At 43.4% G+C, this 14,989-nt stretch overlaps 1 protein-coding gene across 1 annotated transcript in view; it reads right to left on the reverse strand.

Annotated features, from left to right (window-relative positions):
• Window positions 1–14,989, reverse strand: part of Der-1 (derlin 1) — a 31,697-nt gene that overhangs the window by 13,861 nt on the left and 2,847 nt on the right. The window contains exons 2-6 of the mRNA XM_065429975.2: window positions 12,724–12,823; window positions 8,421–8,485; window positions 6,338–6,364; window positions 4,659–4,754; window positions 2,619–2,671 (exon numbers count right to left, since the gene is read on the reverse strand). Coding sequence (XP_065286047.1) covers window positions 2,619–2,671; window positions 4,659–4,754; window positions 6,338–6,364; window positions 8,421–8,485; window positions 12,724–12,823 — 341 coding nt within the window. The remainder of the gene's footprint in view (window positions 1–2,618; window positions 2,672–4,658; window positions 4,755–6,337; window positions 6,365–8,420; window positions 8,486–12,723; window positions 12,824–14,989) is intronic.

Here is a 14,989-nt window from a genome sequence, read left to right on the forward strand (position 1 = left end):
TCACCCTCCCCCACTCTAAACACGAATGCGCTGTGCGCACAGCTCGGCTGCGCCCGCAGCTCTACGCTGCCCCGCCCTCCAAAATACGAATGGACCGCACCAACTGCATTGCTCGCAGGTTGCTTGCATGTTGCTCGCTGGCTCCTCATTCAGCGCAGTTCTGCAAACAGCTTATCACTCACGTTGGTCTTCGTTGTTTGCATCGAAATCATTCCTGGCCACACGGTTTCTCACTGCCGAAACAGAAGATGGCTGATCCGCCCGCTAATCATCAGCAGTGCACGATGTTGCTGGTGAAAAGAAAGCACACGGCTGTAGATTTGAAAACGAAGTGCCCCTAACCGATGAGGCAATTGTCGCGACCATGCTTGCATCAGATAGTGACGGCGACAACGGCAGCGACGATGAGGTAGGGCAGGCTGCCTCAACATTGTCCTCAGAGGAGGCCCGGCAGATGATTCAGTTGCACCAGGGCTTCGTTTTCATGAGGAACCTTTCACTGCACTACGTGGAGCATCTGGAGGCTTGGAGAAGGATGTCAGCAAGCTTCGCGTAAAGCATGCAAGACTGAGAGACATAGGGTTTTCTCGTGCAAGCCAGTGAGAAGTATATATCGTGATGCTTGTGGCGATCCAACCTTAGCGTTTCTTCTGGATTTCTCAAGCTGACAGGCTGCCGTGGTAGCATTCTAGCAATTTTTAAAAGGCCCCTTTATGGCCACCAAAGCGATGCCTCGGCGGCACTCGCATATCACTTGCCACTCGTGACACCTCTCTGCAGTTGTTATAGCAGTGCCATTCTTTAACGCCGAGAGCCGCGGCTTGTTACACACGATCGGAGCGCTCAGAAACCAGTTAAACGAGTGAACACAATCAGCAGCCGGGTGGAGGAAGGTGGTGGGGAGGGGCACTGGCCTCCCCGCCATTATAGTTTTCTCACAACAGCTCTGCCATCCCGCGATTTTGATTTTTTCATGCAAACCGGTTATAACAATTATCGGTTATAACAATGGAATTTTCGTGGCACCTGAATATTGTTATAAGTGGGTTCGACTGCGCTAGCATAAAAATTGTGCAGCTTCAACGCACATTTTAGAATACGTATACGTGAAGCGCTTAATTAACCCTGCAAGACTATTAACCCTTTGAGGGTCGAATTATTTTGAAAAAAACTTTCCCGGGTGGTCAAATTATTTTATTGCGGATATTGAATGTACAAGATGTATAAAGTCGGGAATAAATAGTAAAAAAATTATGGAACAGTATTTTGGTGTCGGCATCACTCAGAACTGCAATATGTTCAATAGTATTTTAGAGTGTGGTACTCCTTGAAACACGAGTCTCCGCGCAGCCGCAGAGAGCGACAATACCTCATGAGCGGCGGTGATAAACGAGCTAAGAGCCGTGCCAATCAAGATAGAAATCAACTTCCGCCGCCCCTGCGATAGCGTGCCGACAAAGATAAAAATCACGTTTCGCGCGCCTCCGTTGCGGCGGAACCGAAACCGCGAAAGCGCGTTGCCGCTGAGAGCGAGAATACCTCGCGAGCGGCGGTTATAAACAAGCTAAGAGCAGCGCCAATCAAGATAGAAATCAACTTCCACAGCATTTGCAAGAGTGCCGACAAAGAGAAAAATGACGTTTCGCGCGCCTCCGTTGCGATCACACGGCGAAACCGAAACCGCAAAAGGGGTGTGGCCGCAGTCTGCGCGACGCGCTGAAGCTTGAAGTCAGTTCTGTTTATCTCCCCAAGAAGGTAGCACACATTTCAAACTCTTCTTGTAAGACCTAAGAGGTGGCAGCGCCTCCCAGTAAGCGTGCATCATCATTATGGCGCGAAATTTCAAACGGAGGGTCGAAACCGTACCCGTACGGCGAAGACCTTGCGGGACAGAAAACCGCGGCCGTAGATGTACGGCAAAAACCGTCAAAGGGTTAATAACCTTCTGCAACAAATTTCACAGCATAGCGATTACATCCCTGCCTGGCGAATCAGCAAGATATGGAAACCCACACCATGTGACCTTCGTTATACACGTTACTGCAGATTACACTGTTTTCAGAATTGGCAAACTTTTCATCATGCCGGCTCCTGCATATTGCGCTATGTCCAAGACCGGCTCACCTTACTCGGCAAGAAGTCAAATGAGCAGAGGTTTGCTTTTTTTAAAGGAAATGTGTGCTTGAAGGCATGCATTTGTTGAACTGAGGATATTTAGGTACCGTCTGTTGTTTCACCAAGCAATTCCATCAGGAACCAAGCCGGCAGCCAGGACACATGTAGCAGTAGCACAGATCGGGCTAAATATAAGCCCATTCATATGAGTGCTGTCCTGTTTGTGAGCCCTACAAAGACATGTGACAGTGGTGCCGCCGCCACTGCCGCATCTTGCCAGTCTATCTCCTTAAATGGACATAGACAGGAAGGACACATGTTGACAACATGCTTTGTCTGTTGTTTAGTCATCGTCGATCGTTTCAGCGCTATGACACCTTTGTATATATCTCTTATGGAAGCCACTGGAACGTGCTTTCTACCCACTTTCACATGCTCAAAAGGCCCAAGAGCTAATGGGAGGCCTTATCAGATGGAGAAATGGCATGAACTGGTCAACTCACCCGCCACTGATTATCATGTTGAATGCAAGCAGGACCCAGGGAAGGTAGATGGCCTGGACAAGAAGGCATGTGTTTATCAGATTACAGCAATGAGTAAAGAAAGAAAGCTTGGCTGTGTCTGCGGTGCTCTGTTTTCATAGTATGACACACAAACTTGGACAAAAATAAAAACAATAAATGGATGCAAGTGTGAAAACTATGAAACGGCGACATGTCAATCAGAGCATATGTTCGGTTTGACAAATGCATGAGTAGTTTATATAGTTCTCCTCTTGCTTTTCTCTTTAGGCTCATGATCAGTGGCACTACTATTCCTTGTACTATATGTATGTGGTCCAGTAAAGCTGATGTTAGTCTGCAGCAACAGTAATCATCACATGGCTCAGGTGGCCACTTCAGTGGACTTTCAGTCCACACTAATACGCTGTGTGCCACCACAATGACCAAGCTGCTTTAAAAGGACTCTAAAGGCAAATACTAAGTTGAGCTAAGGTGATAGATTATTGCTTGAGAATGCCTAAGGCATCAACATTGTAGTCAATAAAGCTTTAGTAATAGAGAAATTGGGGTAAATGCAGGACACAATTTGCAACTCAACCGGGATATTCAAGTACTAGCCCGATGGCGTCGGCACTCCTAATTTTAATTCTGTCACAAGTACTCAAGAACTCGTAATAACAAGATAATTGCATTGCACTATAAGACAGAAAGAAGAGCTAGTTGTCCAGTTCTATTACATTTTTAGAAAAAAGAACTCATTGATTTATAACAATGTGAGCAGTCGAAAGGTATTGTTTTGACTCAACTGTGCACCACCTGCTGCATTCACGTTTCGGTAGTTTCGTTATAGCACAGTGCTGGGCTGGTTTTGCTGGCTCGTAAAACTTGTAAACTGCACATACAAGAGAATTCCACGTCCATGATACTTCGCAGGATACCCAAAACGGTTCATGCCCCTTGACGAAGTGCAGGTGCAGGGGTGAATGCAACGCTCGGTCTTGGCTCGGTTTCCCCATGGCCATACGTTTGGCTTTGCGCCAAAAACCATAGCACCATCTGTCTGGCACTGATGACGTTTCCAAGGTCACCACTTCCCACTTGGGGGCGGGTGTCTTGAATTGTGCTAAGGTATGCGGACCCTGCCGACAGGGTTTTCTCTTAAACTAAGTCTTGGCACAAAACAAGCACTGCGAGGTTTCTAGAATGGTATGTTAACAGCCCTTGTTGACTTAATATTTGCCTTTGGTGTCCCTTTAAGAAAAGTTTCCATGCTTATAAGGATGGCAGCAGTGAACATTGAAAACATAATTCACTTCCTTTCCCCAGCTCAGAAATTTACTAACGATTTACAAAAGTGCTTCTTGAGACTCGGATAATGGGGACATCTAGTACGAATGTCATAACTGTCTCGCTAAAGGCTTGAGATAGTCTTTTGTGGCCACAGGGAGGCCGTCAGCACTCAGAACTTCCAATGGCCTCCCTCCTAAGTATACTGAGTAAGCACAGTAATGCTTAGCTTTGGAAATCTGACAAAATTGCAATTCTGGCATGATATGGCCTATGGCTTACAAATTTCTGAAGACACTGCAGCCAACGCAATGTGAAATTTTTTTAGCAATGCCTCAGGAGCTGATCAAGGGAACTGTGAAATAATCACAAACAAGCTTATTAAACAATACCAGTGGAACATCGCAAACTTGGGAGTGATGCTAGACTTCCATGTGCAGATATTTGTTCCAATAACATTAGTTAGAAAGCACTTAATATACAGAGCATGCTTCCAGGCATGTTTTGCTACCATGAGAAAACCATGGCATACCAGAAAGCTGAACCTACAATTAACTTTTTCCCCTGTTTGAAATGTTATGTCTTAAATACTATGTTATACTCTAAACTAGGGTGCCAACAACATAATTATGATGTCAGTGATATGTATGCAGTTTTGTGTACTTTGGCTGTTGCCATGTAGGATATGTTTTGGAAAGTTATAAAGTTGACTCTTTACATACCTTGAAATACAATGTGATCCCATGCACTCACCTTGAATTGGGTGCCAAACCAGAAGGTTACGATGACGTCCTTGTTGAGCTGACACCAAACGTAGAGGACACTCAGCACCAAGGGGTCCATGAGGAGCTGTTGTACAGCAACAATGCACAAATTTGAAGCAAAGTTTCTCAGTGATTAGCTAGCTAAGTGATACACTGCAAAGCACTTTTTTAACCTCCACTGTGTGGTCCATCATGGATGATACACACAGAGCTACTTTGAGCATAACAGAAAAAAAAAAGAAAATCCTACTTATTTACCCAGAATCTATGTCCTCTCTAGCAATGAAACACACAGCGATTTTAACAGTGGAAATAGTGTTTCAGTCATTCTTCCTTTAAAGACGTATGGCTGAAGCTCGTCACACAATGCACAAGAAGTTCATAAATAAACAGGTTATTTCCACAATTTATAGACTTGAAATCAGCGCACAAGAAATATCAGGGTCCTTATGTACTCTTCTATCAGCAAACTGTGATGTTTCCATTGAGAAATACGATCGGGTGGTTCTGTGAGGCAAGCATTAATTGCTGTGCCATGATGACACAGCAAGAAGTAATGATATTCAAGCAGAACTTTTTGTTGGGCTAGTTGGTGCGTGTTACTTCAGTACTAAAGTGCCAAACAGTTGACATAAGAAGAGACACGGAAGCGCTCGTCCGTGTCCCTTCTTGTGTCGTCTGTTTGGCACTTTAGTACTGAAGTAATGGGTTTTTTGTGGAAGACAGTAGAGATATGTTTCCCTGTGAAAGAACAAATTTGGTAGCATAATTCATTGCTTGCATGAGCTGTACTTTTTCTTAGAACAATTACTGGTTTAAGATAGGTGAGAAACTGAAAATGCCAGCAGTGTTTATGATGAAGATAGCGTGGGGTCTTCCATGCTCCAGGAGCTAATCACAATAGCTGCAACAAATAACTCCCTCAAGAAATGGAAAGTTCTCTTTTGGCTTGTGATGCAATGCGAAAATGAACAAAGTCAAGGTCTATAAATGACCTGGCCTAGATATTAAAGGTATGAAACAGTCAACCAAAGATGACGTCATCAAATTTTAATGAAACTTGTACTAGCTGAAGCTATCAGAAATATGTTCCACCTTTTAAAGCAACGTGTCAAGTTTTTTTCGATAGTTCTGGTATTTTTGCAAGTTTTCTGCAATTCAAATATTCTTTCACATGGTCAATAAATGTACCCGTAACAGCATGGTGTACCATAAATGATACGCGAAAACTGTTGCTCATAAATTTGTGACCAAGCACTTCTTTAGAAAAGTGAGGTTGGTTTAGGCATATCTGGTCTAAACAAACATTTGTTTATTTCTTTAGAAGAAAAAAGAAATTCATGCAAGAAAGAGTTAAGCGCCAAGACCTTAATTCTCACCAATGTTGCAATAAGTCGAAATTTGTGAAACAGAAGAGACCCAGGAATGGGTAGCTGGCCTTTAGTCGTTCGCGATAGCCAGTACCTCGTGCATATTAGTAACTTCATCTCCTGCTCATTAAATATTGGAGCTTGACCGTGTTTGTCTGCTTGCACCTATTTTGTTGCCTCTTTCGTGGTTGTTCCTTAAGCTACTTTCCACTACTTCTATTTTTCTCAATCTCGCACCATCGATGAAAGGCCCCAAGACACAGGCACGGACACACACACCCTATGAGAATGCACTCACCATGAGGTCTGACAAGAGGGCGACAATCTGGATTCAGAAGTCAAGGTTTATCAGGAATTTTAACAAAGAGGGCGCTATATAGGAGCCCGTGCCAAGTGGCAGCAAATCTGCAACAAGCACGCTGTGAAGCAAGTATAGCTTGCAAAATGAGCAATGCTATCATACAGCACTCGCCCTTTTAATAGCTGGCTTGCTATGCCACGTTTCCTGACAAAAACATAGTGAAGAAGTCTGTTTAGCTTCCTTTAGCTGTAGTGCACTTCAGTTAAGCTGCACTTCAGTTAACAGAAATACAAACTCATTGTCTTTTTGTTGTTTTCACTTTAAAAGCATAGTGTGCAGTCATGGACAAATGAAGCTTGAAAAAAATTCACCGATGATTACAATACTCCGTAGTGAAAATTTGAGCGCAGCTCTATATGTGTTTTCAATTTGTGATATATAGGCTGATGCGGACAATCTGTCTCATGCGGCACATTACAAAGAGGGCGGAGTGTGGCATAACCGCCTCGCTACTGGAGATTGTGAGAGGAAACACGTGGGTGACGCGTGGGCGCGATTGACAGTTGCCGCCGCAGATAGGCCTCCACTCGTTTAGCGCTTTGTTTCCATACAGATGGCGCATGCTACTCTGGCGCCACCTCATAGCCATTGTCGCCACTTTCTTCGTGCTTCTTGAGCCGCACACTGGAATCTGGCATGGGCAGACTTTAGCTCTGAGAGAGCATGACCTAGTGTCGTGGTGTTTTGGATGCTGCCATAAAGACGCCAGCTGGTGCCCATGCTGAAAATCTGAAGTTCGTTCCTCGTCATTTCGCCTTAACAAGCGTGCGACTGACCACTAGATGCTTTCATTGACTGCTTCGACATTACAACTGTTTTTCATTCCATATATAAGATAGTGTGCTCGTGCCAATATTTGTATACTGAACACTTAAGGAAGACATAACACGAGTCTTCTCAAGCGCTCCATCAATCAGCAGCATCACGTTAATCTCAGCATGGGCTTTCTTAGTGCTGTGTCTGTTGGTACACAATCTATGTCGCAAATGGCACTCCAAATCGTCTTGCATGGACGCTTTTTTAAAATCTATGTAAAACGAGCTTGAGTTCCTAGTTGTCTAGTACAGTAGTTAATGTGTGTGTTTGGAGTTTACTGGCACAACAGTGCCAAACATAGCCCTTCTTAGTGCCAAAAGAAGCACTACAATTTTACTTTTAGTTCCAGCCTGCCAGTTTCCAATATTCCTGAGCTTATAGGTGGCTCAGTTTTTATTTTGATAACCTACATAGTTTAGAAAGGCTGCAAATCTCTGCAGAGACGACAAACTGACGGCGGAGGGAAAGGTAAGATGCTGACCGTCCAGTCATGCGCCACACGTCTTTTCTCAACACCAAGGCAAACTTCAACCTTACCACCACAATTACTGCAGCGATACAATTTAATGGACTAGTAAACATTTTAAAGGCAAATTAAATGCTGATAAGTACTCTATCTTGAGTGTGTTCTCATAGTTTGCTTTCTGTATTTGTGTGACATGAGAATGTGAATAATTGTGAAAAATATGAGGCCAGCTTCAGCAGCAAGGGGGATCTATATTCATGCATTAATAGTGAGCGTCCGATACCATTCTGCATAACAGCACACTTCTTTACCCCCTCCCCCCCCCCCGCCTAGCCCCACCCACCGTGATGACGGCTTTTCCAGATGCCCAGTACCACCGTAGATGATGCATTCCTCTATTTATTTTAAATGAGTCAAGCATTGCATTTTAACATGAGCCAGCAGCTTAGCTAGAAGAGCTGTCTACGCCTAGTGATTTTATGTACACAACAACCAGTACAGTACCTTTGTTTACATGCTTTTTTTACACGCTGCTTTAACACACTTTTTCTGGTATGCAACACTGCAATCCGTTCAATCCCTGTGCTGCTTCCACATTGCTTTTCTGTCAAGAAGTTGTAGCAACGAGATCCAGTACAGACACTACTGCAGTAATTGTGATCGTCTCGGACAATGGAATATATGTAGTATGCATGTCAGTGAGCCCAATCTCAAACGACTGCCAACACAGAAGGATACAACTATGCAGATCCAGTTGAAAAGCAGCATGAAGAGGTAATTGGCCGGGTGCCCATCAAAAAGACCTGGGAAAAAAAATAAATAAAAAGAACACAGGAGGCATGCGCTGTAGAATGGTGTATGCTAAGACGAGCTCAGGCCCCATTAGCAAGATTGCCGACAAAAAATCATAAAGAGTCAGTGTTTCTTTTAGCATAACAACTGGGTACTTATCCAGTAATTGTTTTAACAAACCTCATTTGTATAAGCAAGTAACAAGTAAATTAATCCCTGCTGCTTTTGCTATGACCAGTCTTTATTTCGATTTAAGGACTACCAAGAGTGGCGTATTATTGTTGCAGGTGCTCTAATAAATGCACTTTTGCAATTGTAAGGACACTTAAGTCAAAGCCTGAATACTGACACAGGTACAAAATGCTTGTTTTTCAGTGATCGTTTTTCACTAGCCAACCACTGCTACTATCTCCAGATTTCAAGATTGCATTTCAAGATCGGACTAGAAGCTTATCTCCAGTGCACTATGAATAAGCATGACCATTCGCCTGCTTGCGCATCAAAAACTAACAAAGGACAGACAGCTGACCCTAGAATCTTTGACGATGCTGCGTGTAATACCAGCCCAGTGACCATGCCTGGGTTCGGTTGCTGATACGCAGAGTGGGTTGTTTGGGTGAAAAACTTCAGCGATGCTATCTTGGACTCTACAAAATACTTTGATTTCTTGGTGCAGTGGACGATGAGGCCATGCTGAACAGTGTTATGCAATCACACTAGAGCCATGCACGACTTGAAGTGGTCCATGTAGGGCATCCAGCCTCAAGCTGTTTAATGCGTGCTAACGAACTGTGAAGGCGCTTAAATTCTTACTTGCCTTGTTAGTTTTCTTTCATATTCTGTTTGCAGCATCAGGTCGACGCCTTGGAAGAGGGGGGCATTAACACGCATATAAATTGTCTGTTTTTTCGCTGATCATTTTTCGTAAGCACAGTTCCCAAGCCATCACTCGACGCCTTCATGTATCAGAACTTTCCTGAACGTTGTTGCCGTGGGAAATTTCTCTAATCACATAGCTTATGTGATGCAAAAAATGGTACACCTTCCAGAATGTATGCAAGCACCAGCGATTACGCTAGAATGGACGATGAGTAACATATAAACAGCCGACGCGCCTGACCTATATTCAATGATGAACAATTGCACACATCATTACTGTTGTGGTTGAGTGTTACTTGCTTTTCTAGGCAAAGTTTGCCCAATAAAGATTTAGTTTTTGCAATTCGCAGTTGTACCGCTGTCTGGTTCTTTACTGTTACTAGGTGACATTATAGTAAATGTTATTACTACAGATGATGTAATATCTTAATAAAATGTGGGCAGGCCTCGTCAACCTCTTGCTGACTTACTGTCTTTGTAATGACAATGTAACTGAACCAACTAGATTAATTTCATTGTGCCTGGATGTAGCAGAGGGCAAATAGCACTCATGCCCCACGCAGTTTGAAATCAACGATCGCCGCATCGATGGTGAAACCATCATTGCCTTTCTGGTATCAGACTGTCTCATGCACACAGGAAATACACTTGAACCTTGTATAATGAAACGAGATATGACAAATAACGAATACAATGCAGTAGTCGAAATTCCCCTTGACATTCCCATGGAAATCCATTTACTTAAAACCTCGTTTTAATGAGCTGAAATTGTTCTGCCAACAAATATAACAAACTAAATTCACTTCCAAAACCAAAAAAATGGCCGACCATTGCTGGCCAAGCATGTTGTTTTCCTCAGGGTTCAGCACTCGTTCGTGTGGAAATTCAAAACTCCAGCGACCCCGTGTCAAATACATCATCGAGCAACACTGGTCTTTCCCACCGCCGCGCATAGCTGCACACAAGCTGCAACCCGGCTACGTGCGGCGGTGCAAAACATTAGCATACTCACTTCTGCATGGTGTGCCGCGCAGGCAGGCGCAGTGGCCATATGCTACAGTAAATGCTAATAATCATTACAAATAAGTAATTCTGGCTCCCCCTCCTACTTCATTATAAGGAGGCACTGCCTACATTGAGTCACTGCTGTATTTGTGTTCCAGCTTCATCAACTATTTCCATGGTGCAGTGAGCTGTAGTATCATTTTTTTAAAGGAGATGATACCAATTTGAATACTGCTTGTGGTGCTTGCTTTTCTCTGAACATTTATAGTATTTCATATTTAACTCCAAAGTTACGAAATTTTCTTTATTTTCATGATAGTTCTCCAGTGCAATAAATGCTGCACTTTTTCCTAAATAGCAAAGCATATATCAGTGATAGCAACGTGTCAGAATGTTACACGAAGGTGTGTAGTTTCATAGGCGCTGTAAATTGCAGTAAACTGTTCACTTACTAACACAAGTGGTGCCATGCACATAAATGCGCACAGGAACAGAGTTCACTCTCAATGACCACGAGCACTTATGTTCACAACACTGGTAGGATGAAAAGTGCCAGGTGAGTGCAAAAAAAAAGTTCTGCGCTGCCATTTCTTTCACCACTTCACTGTGTCATGCTTCTGAAACTCACCAGATCAAGTGACTTCCAACACTGAGCACGCATCAAGGCACCAGCCTTCTCAGCTCGCCCTGGCACTCACAGCAGAACACTTCACCCCAAGCACTTCGTACGCATGTGCTCAGTCACATGGGTGCAGCCGCGCATGTACCGCCGTGCCCGAGATACCACGATGGAGCTAGCCATGATGGCTCAAGGATTGAACATGCCTCATGCGTCCACATATTACTTGCTATTGCACTAAAGAAGGCCAGAACTTTATTTTATCAGCAGCTCTGCGAACAGGGCCACTGCTCAAGCCCAAATTGGTCTGCCAAAGAAAGACGACAATATTGACAAAAACTTTTCATTGTTGCCAATAGCTCTGGCCTTGTTTTTGTCTTTCTTTGTGTTCAAATGCAACAAATGTCCTATGTGCTAGCGAGTGCGAAAAACAATGCCATGGTGGCACACAGTATTAAACACAAGCTCTTCCCCCTTGCGGGACTTTTTAATGCAACAGAAATGTGCAGTGCAATTGAGAACACACTTCAAAGCAATTCTTTTTCAGCCACCACACACATTGTGTGGTTGTCAGGAACCATGGCACCCCAGCCACCCTAACACTGCAGCAAGAATGTAGCCTCACATTTGCCAGTATTACAGAACCCATTTCCCTAGATCTGGGAAAACATTTAGCAGAATCCGCACCTTATAAAGTGAACAGCGTCTGTCACTCACATTTTTTCAAATGTGGTTGGTCAATTTGTTAACTATCAAAAGATATCCTTAAAGTGGTAGTAGTGAGTGCCGTCGCACATGGCCACCTCATGTGAAGCATGGCTCTCAAATCTAGCAAGCTAATCGTGCCTCACAACCAAGCAGAACTGGGCCTCCGATATCTCCGTTATGAAGCAACGCGCTATGCCAGAGATTTCAAAGGTAATGCAGCAGTGTTATACTAATTTGCGTAGTGCTTTACAAGCTGTGGGATCATTTTCTTGGCAGAATGCTTCTTTCCTTCACAATATGCCTTGGTCAGACGCAACAAAATTTCACTGCAAAATTGGCTGAGGAATGCAGCTAAGTAACACAACGATCGCCACTAATCTCATGCACACTTTTCTTCGATGTTGTGTGTCTGGTGCTATCCTGTAAGCAATGCCATGGGGACACACAACATTAACGAAACTCACACAGGGCTGATGATGACCACTGTTGGGCAACAAATTTGCATCCTAAAGGGTGCACAATTTTTTTTTGTGCGTTTGCAGTTCGTCACTAAAGCTTTACCATGTTCACAAGATGTAAAAGTGCCAATAGAGACACTGGTCATTTTCTGTAGCCAATACTTTGCTGTATTTACATACACATCACTGAGTAGGCCACACAAGTCAATCCACTCACTGCAGATATAGGTTTCCTCAGAATTCCTAGCTGTCCATTCAGTTTTGTGGGCTAAACATTTGCATGCACCAGCTTCCAATATAACTAGACAACCTAATTGTCGTGTTTATGGAATGGCTACAAATGAACCAGTGCTCATTTAATTGCAGAGCATACTGCCTGACTAAAGGTGTAGCCTAGTACGTGCGTGCGTCAATGGGCACAAGTTAACGAACCTCAGACAGGCATAGTCTCATCTGCCGAATTCAGCTGTAACAAAAGAAATGGTGTGACAGCAGAATAAGCAACAGGTGCACGTTCTCAGCCAACATGTTTAGCAGACCATTTGAAATGAAACAGAGAGAAATAAAAAAAAACACTCACCTGTTTCCAGGCGTATGGAGTATGTGTAGAGGAAGTAAAGGTTCACCAGGTAGTGGAAACCCATCGGGTAGAAGAACACAGACGTGATTGGCCGCCATATCTGCAGTAACAAACCAACTATGTAGTTCAACAGTGCTCGGGACAATTGAAATTATGCTGACCGACAGCAGCAATTCATGTCCTGCACTCCTGTCTTATACTCTTTTTTTGTCTGGTCTTTATGACGATAGCAAGGGATGTGAACAGGGTTCTAACATGGACACACGGTCATTCCCAGTGACCAAAAAATTGATGCCACTTTGCGGAAGAGAACTAAGAACTAATGGAATGCTTAAGAGCAGTCTCGCATGTTACAAACACTTCAATAAATACAGTTTTGAAATTTCAACACATATATTTCCTTTTCATTTTGTAAAAGATATTTTGTGGCAGAACACTCGAAGGGAACAAGCCCAACCTTTGACACCACTAAGTTTGGAGGGAACCATCTGTTTTCTGTCAGAAGATCCAGCTTCTGCAGATTAGCAGATGTAAACGAGGCTTTTCTGACGTTTTCATGTTGGTGCATATTGGTTTGGCACATTTTGCACATCATGATAATGCAGTGTTTTCTGTGAAAACTCAATTTGCTCATGCAGCACCATAGGAACACAGCTACAAGTTGCAAAAGCAGCAGCCTGTTGGGCTTGGTCAATGGGAAGGTGACCCATTCAGAGCGCATTTGCAGTGGTTGACTTGCCCCATAAATGCCAAAAGCATAGGGTCGCTTGATGCTGCCTTAAACACATGGTGCACAGTGAATGGAAGATTAGTATAGCTGAAGCAACATTCACAAGTGATTAATAAGGTTTAATAATTGTTACAATGAACCGCATTCCCAATTGGGCTTGTCGGTTAGCCATGTTTCCGTGTTCAGTATGCCTTCCTTCTGCCTCTTTGCATATATCAGGTTTCAGCTCAATTTAGTGCAGGTTTATTCAACATCTGTCAGATGTTTCGAGCATGGACAAAAAGTGGCTTGACTGGGTTCGTGCACCGGAGCATCGTATACATGGCAGTGGGACTGCCCAAAGTCATTGTGGAGCAATCTTTGTAGCAAGTAAAATTGCATTTTGAAGTGGTTCGGAGCAGATTAAATATAATTTTGTGAGCAACTTCGAGCAGATAAAATTTCATTTTGAAGCAATTTGGAGCAGGCCGATCTCAATTTCAGGGGAATAATGGAATATGGCAGTGCACTAACGAAACCATGATGGAACGCAGAATAAACCAACATGAGCGCTGCACTGCAACTGTCTTAAGCAACATCTTAAGCTGAATTTCAAAGCAGATTTCCCTCATACTCAAACCACCTAGCACATGCAAATTTTCGTAATAGTGCATGTAGATATTTAATTAGTAGTAGCAATAAAAAAAAGAGAAAACATGCATCCTGCAGTAGTGAGTACGAAATTTCAAAATGTAGTACACAATATCTTTTATAAACACAATTTTCTTTAATGTTTCGACAGTGCGGGTGAAGTGACCTGAAATGCACTTCACCAACAGACTGTATGGAGAAGCCAGAACTACTGTGGGTTATTGAAAGCCATTTCTACATAATATAAATAGTTTGGACTTGCTGCAATCCAATCAGAATGCAGGGTGGTAGAAGAACGCTTTGTAGCAATAGCGTACTGGAATATGGAAGAGTGGGTTAAACAATGGCATGGTGCATGCTTTCCTGTAAAGCTGGAAACATCATTGCTACTATGATTGAACTATATATTCCCATGTCAACGCTAATGATGACAGCACAAAATGTTCTCATATTATGTGGTGCAATTGATGCGGTAGCATAATTTTTGGTTAGCCATATGTCCCTGCAGACGCAGAGAGCCGCAATCAATCCTGGGCTTGTATAATGTAAAGCTGTTGCACTCTGTTTTTATTCCAAATCCACCAATCCAGCTTCTTGATAGGTCAAAATCGCTCAGGCCTTGCCCACATGGGTACAAAAACAGATTATAACACTTTTACATGATACTGGCCTTGGGAACAGAGATGCCCACCAGCTCAATTCACTGCAGTATGCCTGTCCCTAATACCCAATTTGCTCACAGCACCCTCAGACTACTTTTTGTCGTTTTGTGCCTCAGCTAGGGAGCCCTGCACTGCTCTGCTGACTAGTACAGTCTAAATACAGCTGCCCCGGCTGTTCCGACAGCAGCCGACGACATCCGGGTGCACCGACCACTTGCTGAAGTGCCAAGAAGTGCAGTGTTAT

The sequence above is a fragment of the Dermacentor albipictus genome, chromosome 5, assembly GCF_038994185.2.
Source record: "Dermacentor albipictus isolate Rhodes 1998 colony chromosome 5, USDA_Dalb.pri_finalv2, whole genome shotgun sequence".
In the NCBI taxonomy this organism is placed as follows: domain Eukaryota; kingdom Metazoa; phylum Arthropoda; class Arachnida; order Ixodida; family Ixodidae; genus Dermacentor; species Dermacentor albipictus.